Raw genomic sequence first — 14647 nt, 5'->3', positions numbered from 1 at the left:
AGAGTGAGAAGGCCCTCTTAAGCATCACGCCCAGAGTCCCTCCCCTGCTCTTGGCACTCACTGGTCCCGTCCAGCTCTGCAAGAGGGGTATCACCACGCCCAGAGGGCCAGCGGGGCAAAACAGAGATGAGGGACCCTCCGCAGCGGCAGGTGAGGTGGCCCGTGTCAGCCTGGCTGAAGGGTCCCTTCTGCCCGCGCCCGACCCTCAGCAGGAAGCCCCAGGCTCACCGAGCGCCTCTCCACACTCCCTTTTTTCCTGTCATCCTTGCCTGGGGTGACATCCAGCGAGCGGTAACTGGGTGGCTTCTCCTCAGGCCAGTTTGGGGAGCGCGAGCGGCGGCGGCGGCGGCGGCGGCGGCGGGGCCCCCAATTCCGGGGCTGCCTCTCCTTCTCCTCCTCCTCCTCCTCCTCCTCGGAGCTCCAGGAACTGAGGCCGGAGGGCAGGGGAGGGGAGTAGCTGCGGTGCCGGCGCCTCTGGTGTCCCTGAGCGCTGCCCCGGGGGCTGGGCCCGCGGGCTCTCTCTGGGAAGCGGCTCCGGAGACGGGGGCGGTTGGGCGGCCAGCGGGCCTCGCTGGACGAGGGGCCGTCGCTGAGGCTGTCCCTGTCTGACCAGGGCATGGGTGACCCCCGCTGCCTGGAGCCGCGGTGCCTTCCGCTCCGCAGTCGGCCCAGCTCCCTTTGCTCCAGCGCCCAGCGCTGAGGCTCCCGGTCCCGGTGCTCCTGCTGGAAATCAGAGTAGCGGTGCTGCCTTCTCCCCTCCCTCAGATCCCAGGGTCCGGGGGGAGGCGGGGGGAGCCACTGCTGGTGGGAGGAGTTGCTGGTCCTCCGCAGAGACGGCAGGTCTCTGACCAGCGGGGGCAGGTGGATGATTCTGCGTTCTACGACCTCAGAGCCCAGGGAGGACAGCATGCTGCGGGGATGGCCAGATCTGCCTTGGAGGTCAGCCGGCAGAGGCTGGGCTGGGTTGAGGTTCCGCAGCTCTTTCTCCAAATACTCTAGGACACCGTTGGTGATGGGAGGGTGAGCGGTGGTCATCTCTGGAAGGCTGGATCGCAGGGACAAATCTGATTGAAAATAAGGAAAAGAACATGCAGAACTGCTGATCCAAAACACACTCCTCAGAATCAGGGCACCGAAGTGACACCTTATTAGCATGCATCTACCCCCTCCCATCCTCAGTCGTATGTCCACCATATTGGTCATGAAGGCCCCAATGCAGCCCATGCTCCTACCCTTGCCCTTTACCCTCTCCCACCCCAAATCTCTGGCAAGGTTTACCTCGCTGCAGCAGTGGATTCATTGGATAAGATGAAAACTGGGAGCTCCTGTCCGCCCCCCAGTACAGGGGTTTTTCGATCATCTGAGGGCCTAGGGCCTGAGCCTGCTTCATGTTGCGTTGGTGGGCCATGGCTGCAGGGGGAAAAGGAGAAATGCAGACCCTCAGCCAGGGCAAGGCCCACACCTCCCACTTCACTTCTCTCCACCTAGCAGCCTTGCCAAGAGGCCACTTTCTCTCTTCGAAGTTTATTGTGACCTCTCTCACATGGGAGTAAAGGAAGTAGTGAATCAACTATTCCTTTGGCAAGGAGCTGGGAATAAATTCCCTAGCCAACACTGCAACTCCTGCACACTAGGAAATATAATCTTAAAACCTGACTTCCTAGTCTTGAAAACATTTCATTGTTCTGCCCATTTCCAAGGTCACCTAAAATGTATAGGTAGATGCATAGGTATTAGCAGGCAATGAAATTTCAGGCCATAGGCCAAATATAGAAGGTACAGATGCAAAGGGCTCAGAGGAGGCTGTTAGTCAGGGGCTGCTTGGGAGGACTGCCTGCTCAGAGTGGAAAAAGAGGACGCAGGTGCTGAGGTCAATGGGCAGAATTACTGGTAAAGGGAGAGGGACTGAAGAACGTTTCTAGCTGGTAATGCCAGCCCTGGGTGGGAGAAAACCAGGGGGAAGAAGGCAGAGAATGCAAAAAAGTTGAAGTGGATCCTTTCTACTCTTCTCCTCACTTTATTAAGTACTGGAGTTTTCCCTAAGTAGGGGGGATCTGTAATGGGTGGGGTAGAGGCAGAGAAGGGAGAAGGGAAATACCATTTCCTTTCAGGGCAAAGAAAATAATAGAAAAAAGCAGCACAAGGGATCCATAGAAATGTTTCTCCAGTCCCTTAGGTGCAGCTGGTCTGAAGCACACAACCCACGGCAAGTACAAATTAAAAACAAACGCATCTAGTTGTTTTTGTTCATGAATTTCTATTTTGAGGTAATTGTGACCAAGTGCACGTGTCTCCCAAGCTCCCTGTCTATCCATGCATGTAGGAAATGTACTTGTGTGCTTAAGTGCAGGAAGTGCCTGCCAGCCTGGCACTCTCACCTCCTCCTGGGTTTCCCAAGCCCAGTGGCCACCCCTAAAGCAGCAGGGCTCTGCCAGAGGCTTCCTCTTACCACAGTAGGAAGAGGTAGAAGACAGGCATTCTGGACCCAGCTGCATAGGTTGGGAGATTTGCTGAGGCCAGCAGCTAAAGGGCCATCAGGAAGGCTACCCAATGGCTCTAGTATGAAACCAACTTCCAGCACAATAGGAAGTGGTTTCAGCCAAGCCCCCCAAAATGTTTGGAGCCCCAGCCCTGATGGTGAGTCACAGCCCAGCATGGGGGAAGTCAGATGCAGACTTAGAGCAGCTCACCCAGCTGCCACATCTTCATGCCAAAGGACAGCACTCCAGACCCTATAAAGATAGGTTCACTTGCTCAGCACTTCCCTCTCCCTCTTGCTAACAGGTGCCTCCCCCAGCTCCCTATACACGATATCTTCAGCACACACAATGCCCTCCTTAATATGCGCCAGTCACTTTACATGAGCTAACTAATCCTCAGAGGAATCTCTTAATATGAGAATCAGATGAGGAAGTTAGGCTTACAGAGGTTACCTTCCCAGCCCAATGTCCCACAGCTGGTGACTGGCAGAGGCAGCATGTGACCCGGTGTCTGTCTGCCACTCAAGCCTGTACTCTTTCTGCCAAACCACAGAGTCCCCAGACTCCTTTATTTATGTGATAAAGCAAAAAAAAAAAAACAAACCTAAAAACAAAAAAAAAAACCCTTCTCTAGTGGTAGTGCCTCACTTTATTTCTCTCCACTCAGCACCACACCATTCAAAACCCACTTCAGACTAACCTCTGCTTCCAAGGCCTGGGGACATCTGATTCCATTGGGAACAACCCTACCCACCCCCTGCCCCTCTGACTGAATCTTGGTTTCCTCCAGATGATACCATTCCCCCTTTGGGCCACTTCCTTCTTCAACTCCTCCAATTCAATAGGAGGGAAAAGGAGAGTTGGGCTTAACTCCTTGCTCCCCAAATGACTTTTTAATTAATGGGACCCCCTGCAGAGATGACTCCCTAGAGACCCTTCCAGATCCTCCATGCGCTTTCCTGTCAGATTTTTACATACTCCCAAGATTAACACACCTGCTCCCTTCTTAGCTGCCACAAACTTTTTCCCAGGGTCCCTCCCTTCCCTGATGCTATGGAACTGATGAGATGCGAGTGGAAAAATACAGTCTCTGAGCTTCTCCCTTGCCCTCCTGTCCCTGGAAACAGCTCCATGGGGAAGTCTAGGCTATCAGGTGTTTCTATTGCTCACCCAATGGGGAATCAGGTAATAAAATAAGAAACATGGAGAAATGAACAAAGCTTCAAGACTCCTAATAAGTTATCTCTGAACCTCAGTGGTGTAAAGTCTGCCTTGGTCACCTTTAACGCGCTAGTTATATATACAGACTCCTGGACCCTGCTCGCAGACTGACCTTCAGTCTAATACAAGGTAAGAAAATCCATGTTTTCAACAAGCTCTCTGATTTTAATGCAGGGAGTCGAACTGGAGTTGACTATTGTGGATTCTCAACAACATTCTGAGAATTATGGTCCTCAGGGATAGGTTAAACACAGGCTTTGAGGGGCACGTGGACTTCAACTTGAATCCCAGCATGTATTAGCTGTGTAAGTTTGAGTGAGTTTCCAGAGTGTCTGAGCCCAATCTCCTCATATCTGAGCTGGGGATAATAATACCTACTTCACAAAGTTGTTGAAGTTAAATGAGGTAATGCACATGAAATGCCTAATAGCTCATGGCTCTCACTGTTACTGTTAAAATAAGTCGGTTCTTTCACCTCAGATCTCATAGAAGACAAAAAGTACACATTTGGAGACTAGACCACCAAAAGCATGTTCATCCTCATTTCTGAGGAAAACCCAGGGCATGTTCTTTAAGAAGACCCTTTTGTGGCAGAAATAACACTCAACACCTCCCCTCCTGCAGAGACCTGCAGCCAGTATCCTCTGTGTGCATCACCCATGGTGCCCCTGAGGACCTCCAACTTCTTACTATTCCTTACCACCCCCTCCCTGCCCTTACAGTGTGTTCTTCGCCCTCTCTGACCCATGGTCACACGTTCCTTTTTTTTATACATATACTGGCAGTATACACAGTATACCAAATTGACTGGCAGGCCTTCCACTGACATCCTCAGGAGCATCCTAGAATCTCATGCCCCTTGAATTTTTGCCATTTCAGCTTTAGGAAACCACCAGTCAATGCTTCCTGGGCCCACACTGGCTGCACAGTCAGGCAACTGACCTCATATAGCCCTTCTCGCAACGTGCGTAGATCTCCTTGACTGATCTAGCGACCCTGCTTCCCTCCTCCAGAGCAGCAGTTTAAACTTCTCATGTCTTCCCCTCCCTATGAACTTTCAGCTAATGACATGTCTTTGCTGAGGAAGAGGAACCAGCCCTGGACATGGAATCAAGAGACCTAGGTCTAGTCCAGGGCTCATCACTAACAAGCTGTGTGTAACCGTGGAAAAGTCTCTCTAGGCCTCACTTCCCTCAGCTGAGGGGATGGGGAGGTGGGTGGCATAGATCAGAGATTCTCCGTGTGGCCTATAGCCCACTGCAGGGTGCGCCTAGGGGTTCTGTGGGGAGGAGGGTCAACAACCAATCTAGGGATGGAAGTTGTCGCTCCAGTTCCCACGGAAAAAAAATAAGATTCAGTGTCAATAACTTCCTTCTTTAAGTTCTACTGTAGGTTGTTTACTAGTACTAAGTGAATTACCAAGGATTACTAAACTTTGGTGGCATTTTCATTTTTCTCCTCTCTGGTCCTCTGTTAACTCTCACTGGAAAGTAGGAGCAGGTTGGGGAGGTGGGCTGTGGTCTCGGAAGCTCAAGAATCACTGGCATCGTTCTCGAAGCTGCCTTTTGCATCTAGAATTTTGATGTGCTGAAATCGAGACAGGCTGGTGTGAGCGAGCTCGCTCCCTCAGCTCCTTCCCTGACACTTTAATCATCTTCCAGGTGTTAACAACTTCCTCTCTCTCTTCAGAGGGCAGGCTTCCTTTTCCTTTTCTGTCTAAAGGTAATCCTTTCACTGTAAGCCTGATGTCTCTCCCACTGGCTCCATCCCTTTTGAGTCATTGCCTCACTTCACAATGCTTCCCTTCACTCTCTTTCTATTGGCCTTGGTTCTCTGCCTACACATATGCTTAGGATTACCTTATTCTAAAAAAAAATCAACGATCACATACACCCTCTTCCCCAACCAAGAGCTTTCCTTGACAACTCCTGCCCCCTCTATGTAATCTCCTCTTATCACCAAATTTCTCAGGACAGACTCCCCAAGTGACTCACTTTGAAAGTGATCTCATCTGCTCAAGTTCAGGGATCTTTTATTTGTGGCCCACATTTCTTTATTTTACCAGTTCTTCTAAATGACCTCTAACCACTTAGGAGAAACCACTTTCTCCCAGAACCTGTTTATCAGCTTACTGACAGTGGATACATTTATCACTTGTGCTGACTGAGTCCCTAGCCCTGACTGTTTTGAGTACCCCACAGACCTAGGGATTCCAAGAAAGTATCTTGGGAGAGTTTCTCTCATCTCAGTCTGCATATTTCTGCTCCAGCGGCAGTGACTTCTACGTGGCATCTCTCCCAGAGGCCTCTGAACGGTAGGGAGCTCCGTGGCCCAATATTGAGTTCTCTGCTATTTTTCTTCTCTTGAAGGAGTTCATTGGTATCTCAGCCAATCCCATAGTGATCTACACAGATAGGTCGTGGCAGCCTCTCTCGTGGGAAATTCAGGCGCTCATAAGTCAGATAATCATGAATACGACGCTGCACTACTTCTGCTACTTACCAGCTGTGTGACTCCTCTGACCTTCAGTCTCCTCACGGTTAAATAATGATGATACCTGCCTTCTAGGGTTGTGAGGATTCAAAAGGGTAATATATGCAAAGGGCCCACACACACCAGACATCCAATAAAAGTTAGTTCTCTTTTCCTGTAAGACAGCAACCTCAGAACATAGGCCTGAAACTAGACTCAGACCATTGACCTTCTTGACCTTGTAGATTAGGTTTTGTTTCTGTCTTAACAGCCAATTTCTTATTTTTTTCTTTTAAAAGTTTTCTTTTCAAATGGACCAAAATGATAAGAGTGGTTATATCTGGGTGCTTAGATTAGTCTTTTCATTTTCCTACATTTCAAATTTTCGACAATGTAATACTTCACTTATATCATCAGGAAAAGGAAATGTTACTTTAAAAACAAAAAAACCTCTTTCCATTTAAAGCTGTTGATTCCATCTCTTTAATAAGGAAAGATCTTTGTAGAATAATTCTTTTTCTTTTGCCTTCACCAAATTTTTTATGGCATGTCACAATTCTGTTTTAAAAGGTCAAACTTAAGCCCAAAGAAAGATCACATTAGAGCAAGATCTTCTTCTGCCCCCTCTTTCCTTTGTCTAAAAATGGGGCTCTCGAAGTGTGGCCCCCAGACTGGCAGAATTGCATCACCTGTGAACTTTTGAGAAATATAAATTCTCAGGGCCACCCAAGACCAATTAAATCAGAAACTCTGCAGATGGAGGCCTCCAGGAGATTCTTAAGTTTGAGAATCCCTGCTCCAACACCTCTCTCTTCTCATCTGTTCTTTTCAAGTCATCTTTGAGAAGTGGCCTTCTCTCTCACAGCTCTATGCAAATCACTCCCTCCAGCCACCTCGTGTCCAAGCAAGGTCAGTGCTGGGAGCAAATGCTGGAGCACAGGCACATCAGGGCCACTGATATGTAGGCAGAGACACCTGAACGAAGCCTTAGGCAGGCTAGGAGGTGAACAGGCAGAAGTCCTCCCACTTTGCTCCATAGCTTCCCTGAGCATAATTTCCTGGGCTGAGGCCAAAGACCTCTGAGCCTCTGACGGGAGAAGGGCATGGAGGAGAACCTGGAAGAACCCAAGGTTTTGACCTGGGCATATGAAATGGATCTGTCTGGGGCACAAGGCTCCTGCACCACCCCACCGCACTGCTCGTCCGTCCCCTCTCACCTTCCTCGGGGCAGCAGCAGCGGTCGGGACAGCAGGGGCAGCGGACGTAGCAGCAGCAGTACTGAGGACAGCACTGGCACCAGCACACTCCAATCAGCAGGAGCAGAAGGAGGGCCCCCAGGATGATCAAGATCACTGTCAGCCAGTCTGCAAGAGAGAAGCCGAGCAGGGATTGAACTAAACATGCAGGTGCATGCTTCAGGTTGTAACATTGTAGAGGTCTGATCAACACAGCTCTTGAACTATAGGTTAAGGGTGAGCAACATACAGGCAAAAAAAAAAAAAAAAAAAAGTTTATCTTTGGTAAGGGAACTTCAGAGGCTGGCTACCGACAACAATAACCTAGGCTTGCGTGTTTCTGTTTTTCTTTTTTTTCTGTATGTAAAAGTGTCACAGTGGGGTGGCCGAATAGAAAGCTCCAGGAGCACTTACGCAGGACAATGAGCTTCACTTCCTTATCTGGGTCTCCTGACGTGTCCCCTGGAGCCTCAATGGTGCAATAATACACTCCATGGTCCCACCACATCACTTCATTAATCACAAGATCTGCTCCTGCAACAGGGGAGGGGAAGGTGCCAGTGGTTAAAGGAGAGGGATCTGATCTATGGTCGCTTCAAGTCCCCAGCATTGTACTTCCACATCCCAAGAGGGCCTCTCATAGTTCAGAGAAAGGCCTCAATTCCTTCGTTTGAGACTCTCTTCTTTCTCCAAACAATATAAAGGTGGCAGAACTTACCATTCATTGAGCCCTACTAGGTACCTTGAAAGGATTGGGGATACATCACCTCATTTACTTCCCAAAACAACTCTAAGTGGGTGAGGTAGAGATCACCGGCTATCTCCCAATGTCTGTTCTCCCCTTCTCTCATGATCATAGAAGTTTTGGTCATGTACATGGCCATCCAGAATAAAATCACTATTTCCCATCCTCATTTACAGATGGACACAGACATGTGACTCAGTTCTGGTGGACACAATATAAGCAGAAGTGTCACATGATGGCTCCCAGGAACTTTTTTAGGAACTTCTTTGCCCCTTTCTTCTTCAACTCTGTTATCTGGAAAGCAAATGTGATGGCTGCCATGTTGGACCATGAGGAAGGAGATGACATTCTTGGTGAGCTGGAAGGAACTTGGGTACCTGAGGACATAATGGAACAGACCCACCACACTAGTTCTTGTCTGTCTACCTCCAAATTTATACATGAGCGGAAATAAACTTCTTTATTGTTTAAGTTACTAATATTTTCGGCTTTTGCTTACTTGCAATCAAACTTAATCCTGATACAGTGGGTAGGATTATTAGCTGCATTTCAGATGAGGAAACTAGGACTAGAGGAAGCTAGAACAGAGAGAGGTAACAGAGGTAGGTTCAAACTCATGTCTCTGCCCCAAAGCTGGTGCCCTTAATCACCAAGCTCTACCGTCCTCTCCTAACTGGGTGGAAAACTCCACAGCCTGGATTCCTCACAAGCTGGAAGCACATACTTCTGAATCTTGAAAGGATAGGTGAGATGAACTTGAATAATAAGTAAGGATGAAATGCCAATATTTTAAGAGTAAAGGTCACTCAAGAAAAGAATTTCAGTTTTCAATGAGCACCAAGCATCTACCCCATTAAGATAGGTGAATGTTATGTTCACATTTAGTACATGCAACAAATGTTCACTAAAGACCTTTTGTGGGTCCAGCACTATATCAGACCCTATGGAAGGTCAAACAAGACCTATCTCTGTCCTCAAAGCGCTTAAAGTCCAGTCAAAGGCATCAGGGCAGCTCCCTCCCACGTCCCTGCTACTTCAGCCACAGTAAGTACCAGAGGACACCTTCAAATTCTTAAAGACCTCAGTTATAGACTTGCTCCTGCTCAGCTGGCAGTCGTAGCTGCAATTCTTTGTTATCTCTTTGTCAAGAAATATTTACTGAGGAAATGAAACAAACATGCAAGGTCACGCACCATTGGAGCTAACTTCGACTTCTGTTTCCTTCTCTTTCTACGTCAATCCCTACGGTTTTTTCCTACCCCATGATTTTCCAAACCCACTGCCTTTCCCAGAAACAAGCTTGCCCCAGACTTGGAAGAATGGTGAAAGTGCTTAGGAAGAAATTCCCCCTCCAAGGTTAATGTGTGTTATAAATCTGCCCCAATTTTATTAGAGGCATAAGGATTATTTCAGGGATGTCAGAGTAATGAGGACATTCAGATATGTTAATATTTTAAATTATCCAAGAACTGATTTGACAGGGTCTTCTCAAATGATGCAAACACAGGCATAAAAGTATCAGAAAACAAGGGCTCCAAGAAGTCACAACAAGCCTGAGGTTAAAAATTAAGACCAAGGGGAAATACCGTTTTCCCATGGGAGTAAGAAGGAGGCAGAGTTTGACCCAAACGTGGTTGGGAGGGGAAGTAGTAGACAGTGCTGAGCAAAATTAGAAAAAAAGACGGCAAATCAGGGACTATCCCCTATGGGCACTTTCATCCTTCAAAAACTGTAAAGGACTTTAAACTTTGGGGTCAGATCGGAGCTAATTCTGTGGGCTCTGGAGAAAGCAGAGTCACCCTGAACCTCTGAGGATGCACCTAGAAACTGGAAAAGGATAGATGTTCCCTAAGGCTGAGCATTCAAGGGTTGACTTGGGAAGGTCTGAGGTTGAATGTAAATGGATCAGACTTATGTATTATAGCCAAAGTATTATACACAAAGGTGGAAGCAATTTTTAAACTGGCTTGATCTACCTCAACAGTCATAGAATATTCACTGATTTCCTCACATTGTTGCTAAGAGTACCCTGAGTGGCCTTCTAGGTGTATTCTCCCACTTTTTTTTTTTCACTTTTAACCAGCCAATATTTATGTAACACTGCACATAAAGCTCATTGAAATACGCTCTGAATTCTGTGCCAATAATCCATTGCAGCAGTCCTGGATTATAAGACAGGAATGTGGGGCACTGACCCATCCATTCAAAAGTGTTGAGTGATCATAATTGAAGTTTACTGCACACTTAATGTTTGCTAAGTGCTTTATACGTATTATCTCACTTAATCTTGACAACTCTCTATGAGATACGTACTACGGCAAGTCCCATCTTACAGAAATTGAGGCTAAAAAAAATGGAAGGGACTTGCCCAAGTTCACACACCTTGTAAGTGCAGAACGGGGACCAACACCTGAGTCTGACTCCAGAGCCGGGGCTGACCACTACTCTCTGTACTCCCACAAAGAATGCATATGCTTTAGACATAGCTCTCAGGTATCACATTTGATACTCACTTTGGTGTGGGGAGACAGAGGCCATTATGCCCATCTTCCAGATGTGGCAACAGAGGCCAGAGAAAAGAATGGATCTGCTGCTGGTCACTAAGCAAGGGAGTGGAAGCATGGGGGCACCCACCCTGTCTTTTGATTCTAAGCACAATGCTCTTTCCTCTACCAATGGAGGGCGAGGGTCTAAGGTGGCCATCTACTTGGAAACCCCTATTTCCTTAGATTTGGGCAACAGAAGTAGCCAGAGGGGAACTCAGGGGCCTGGGGTTCGAGCAGGCCCTGAGAGCAATTTGTGGAAGGAATCAAGGGAGCCTGAGCCACACGTTAGACCTGCATCTTGGAAAAGCAAAGGAAATCACCCACTCCCTGACCTTTAGCCAAAGCTGTAGGATGTCTTCTTGCCTGAGACCAGCTTCCAGGGTAATGACTTCAGATGGTATATAGCACATTCTGTGTATTTGGCACTTTCCTCAAAAAATGAAAGTGACCAAGTAGACCATCAGGCAGCAGAAAAAAAGGGGAAATCCCCACAATGACTCAGACCTCTGGGCCTGGTCTACACACCTCTCCACCCCCAGTTCCCTGCTGCCTCCACACTCACGGTTCTGGATGGTGATCTTGCGCTGCCGGTAATCCACCCCCAGCACGGGCTCGTTCTGGCCCCGCCTCTGGGCCACGATGCGCACCTCCCGCTGGCTGTCATTGCAGTCATTGGAGGGGTCCTGGCCCAGGGATAAAGCCGCCTGGTATGCTGGGGAAAGAGTACACACCTACGTCACACAGCAGTGGGGAATTCCCATGAAGAAAGGTGCCCTTAGTGGTTTCTGGAGCAATGAATGTTCTCAATTTTTCCCGAGCCTATGCATCCCCACGAAGATTCTGATTCTGGAGTGGGGATCTGAGATTCTGCATCTCTAATGAGCTCCCAGGTGACACCAATGACCCACACTTTGAGCAGCAAGACTCCAGACCCCCCTAATAGGCCATCATTTCCAAATCCTGACTGCATCCCCATCTCCCACCTCAGTTTCCCTTGCCTCATTTTCAAAGTCACTCCAGAATCTGCTCCCATATGGTTCATCCACCTGCCCTCACAATAAAAGTTTTGAGAGCTGTTAAATCTGCTGATGATAAATGCCTACTAGCCGGTCCCTCCTACCTTCCCACTTAATGCAGGCATTTTAAGAGGAACCCCCAAGGAAACAATGCCTCAATTTAGAGAGGGGTGTTTTGGGGACAATGTCAGGCTCTGTGGGTGGCTCAGACAGTTAGGTTTTGGAGTTCATATTGTAAGATATTAGGGCTAAAAAAGGTAAAGCTGATGTCTCCCCTTGCTTTTCCTCATCTCAGGAAGCTCAGTTCCTTCCTGTGAACAGGGTATCTACTTTATTCTCCGAATTTCTAACGGTTAACTGTCCCAGGCTGGTGGTGGGGATCAGGGTTCCTTTGTTTCTTGAGAGAGGCAGAGGTGGGCAGCTAGGGAAGAGCTTTGGTTCCAGACAGCAGGACTGACGTGAGTAGGGCAGCTGTTACTGAGAGGCAGGACTTGGCTAAGCATGGGGAGAGCTGCACAGCACTCAGGGATGTCCAACAATGAACAGGCTGCCTGTGGCCAGGGAGCTCTCCAGCACTGAGAGTGTTTAGTCCACAGAGGACTGACTGTCCACCAGGAAGGCTGGCTCTAGAAGGGAGTGTGGCAGTGGGCGGGAGGCTCACAAGGGACCACTCCTCATGCGTCATTGGGGGGCGGGTAGGAGTCTTCTTGTCTGCGTTCGGAGGAGGTGGGGGTGATGAGAGGCAGACCTACATCCTCATCTTAGCGCATGGGTGGGCAACCAGGAATGAACTAGGAGTCACAACTTGCTCTGCCTTTTATTTAAAGTCTAAGCTGCCTTCATTTATTTTAGAACAAGGTGAGACATAAATTTTAAAATAAATAAATATTATGTGACCCTGAATAAGTTATTTCATCTACCTGGCCTCCGTTTGTTTATCTATAAAACGAGGGGACAGTATTAAGTGATCTTTCTGGCTTCTTCTCACTATAAGGATTTGTGATCCTAAATAATTCCTACACCCTAATGGCGGTACTTCACAGAAGGACTCCGGGAGAGCAGGGGGGAGGGATGAGGGCACTCACATGCAGAGTAGTAATCAAAGATGGGGTCCTTGCAGAAGGACTTGAATCGCCACGTCACCACCACATCCTGGAGCTGGGCAGAGGTGGTGTAGTCACATTTGAGAACGACGGAGGCAAACAGGGTGACATAGCGCTCCGTGTGCTGGACTGTCACCAGCAAGGACACACACCCTGCAGCCAAGAGCAGGAGACAATGCTGAAGGCAGACCTTAGGTAGGTCTCTAAGGGGTGACCTACTTCTATTCATGGGGCAATAAAAGCATTGCACACAAGCAAACACACCGCCTGACTGGTTGGGAGCAGCTCACAAGCTGTCTGTGTTCTTACTTAGCCTGGGCAGGGTTGGGACGGAAACTGCACAGACACCCTGGAGGAGATGGAGGAGAAAAAGAGCAAAAACCATGACTCCCAAGGTGCTCCCAGTCCATAGGGAGTGATAACACATCCAACAATGATAAAGAAACGATATTAAAAGAAGGCCATGGGGCTTCCCTGATGGCGCAGTGGTTGAGAGTCTGCCTGCCGATGCAGGGGACACGGGTTCGAGCCCTGGTCTGGGAGGATCCCACATGCCGCGGAGCAACTGGGCCCGTGAGCCACAACTACTGAGCCTGCGCGTCTGGAGCCTGTGCTCCGCAACAAGAGAAGCCGTGACAGTGAGAGGCCCGCGCACTGCGATGAAGAGTGGCCCCCGCTTGCCACAACTAGAGAAAGCCCTCGCACAGAAATGAAGACCCAACACAGCAAAAATAAATTAATTAATTAATAAACTCCTACCCCCAACATCTTCTTTAAAAAAAAAAAAAAAAAAGAAGGTCATGTATGTACTGGAGTGACTTTGCTAATATATATAATTTTTCATGTCACTTCTCTTCTTAAAATGTTTTCCCATTTCCCTAAGGATAAAGTTCAACCTCTGTACCCTGGCCTAGGAGGCCAGTCACGTCTGCCTTCAGCCTTTCTCTGTGGCCTCATCTCCCTTCATGCCCACTCCAACTTGGGGCTTCAGCCACTCTGGACTTGCCTCAGTCTTTCCCGTGCTAGGACTGCTGTCTTCCCCAGGTGCTCCCACATGCACATCTCTTGGCTGGAGCACTCTTCCACATCACCAGCTGCCACTCCACTCCCTTCACCAGGCTAAGTACTACTTCTTTCTTAGGTCTTCAGCTGCACCCTTACCTCCTCAAGAAGCCTCCTCTGACTACAAGTCTGGGAGAGGGGCTTTCCTCTGTTTTCCCAAAGTGCCTCATCCTACCCACAGGCAGAGCATTTCACACTTCTGGGGATGGCCTGTCTACTGTAGGCTCTGAGAAGGCCAACTGGGTTTGCCTCTGACTCACTGTTCAAACACAAGAGCCTCATACTGTGCCTGTCACCTCCTTGGCACCCAACAAATGTTTGTTGAATAAATGATAGAATGAATGACCAGTGAAACTTGGCAGTTCAACTGGTCGACATAAAGAAAATAAAAAAATGATCAGACTGTGACAAATTTTATCACGAAAGACTTGAAGGAACTAACAATTTTTCTTTTTACTTTTTAAAAGCTTTCTCCCCTTACCCTCCAAATCTACAGATATACTGAAAGCTCCAAGTGTGTGTTGATGAGGAACCAGGTGGCACAGAAATGTCAGGTGGGACTCTGACATGGTCAGAAGTCCACACATAACCAGCATCTTCAAATGTTCCTATGTCAATATGGACTCTAGGCCAAGTTATAGCGGCCTTCTCATAGGAGGTTTAGTGTAGAGCAGTAGTATTCAAACTTGAGCATGCACCACCGGGAGGACTCGTGACAGCCCAGATCACTGTCAGCAGGAGTTTCTAATTCAGTAGGACTTGGGTGG

The 14647-nt window shown here is 48.4% G+C and overlaps 1 protein-coding gene across 4 annotated transcripts in view; it reads right to left on the bottom strand.

Annotated features, from left to right (window-relative positions):
• ILDR1 (immunoglobulin like domain containing receptor 1) overlaps positions 1-14647 on the bottom strand; it is a 74240-nt gene that overhangs the window by 47896 nt on the left and 11697 nt on the right. For 3 of the 4 annotated variants that reach the window (XM_060150491.1, XM_060150493.1, XM_060150494.1), the window contains exons 2-7: positions 12801-12971; positions 11262-11411; positions 7823-7942; positions 7391-7537; positions 1279-1410; positions 229-1064 (exon numbers count right to left, since the gene is read on the bottom strand). In XM_060150491.1, the coding sequence (XP_060006474.1) occupies positions 229-1064; positions 1279-1410; positions 7391-7537; positions 7823-7942; positions 11262-11411; positions 12801-12971 (1556 nt within the window). The remainder of the gene's footprint in view (positions 1-228; positions 1065-1278; positions 1411-7390; positions 7538-7822; positions 7943-11261; positions 11412-12800; positions 12972-14647) is intronic. The other variant, XM_060150492.1, reaches the window with a different exon arrangement.

Source organism: Lagenorhynchus albirostris, chromosome 5 (assembly GCF_949774975.1).
Source record: "Lagenorhynchus albirostris chromosome 5, mLagAlb1.1, whole genome shotgun sequence".
Classification (NCBI taxonomy): domain Eukaryota; kingdom Metazoa; phylum Chordata; class Mammalia; order Artiodactyla; family Delphinidae; genus Lagenorhynchus; species Lagenorhynchus albirostris.
Note: the sequence above shows the minus strand (reverse complement) of the source record. Positions and strands in the feature narration are given on the sequence as shown.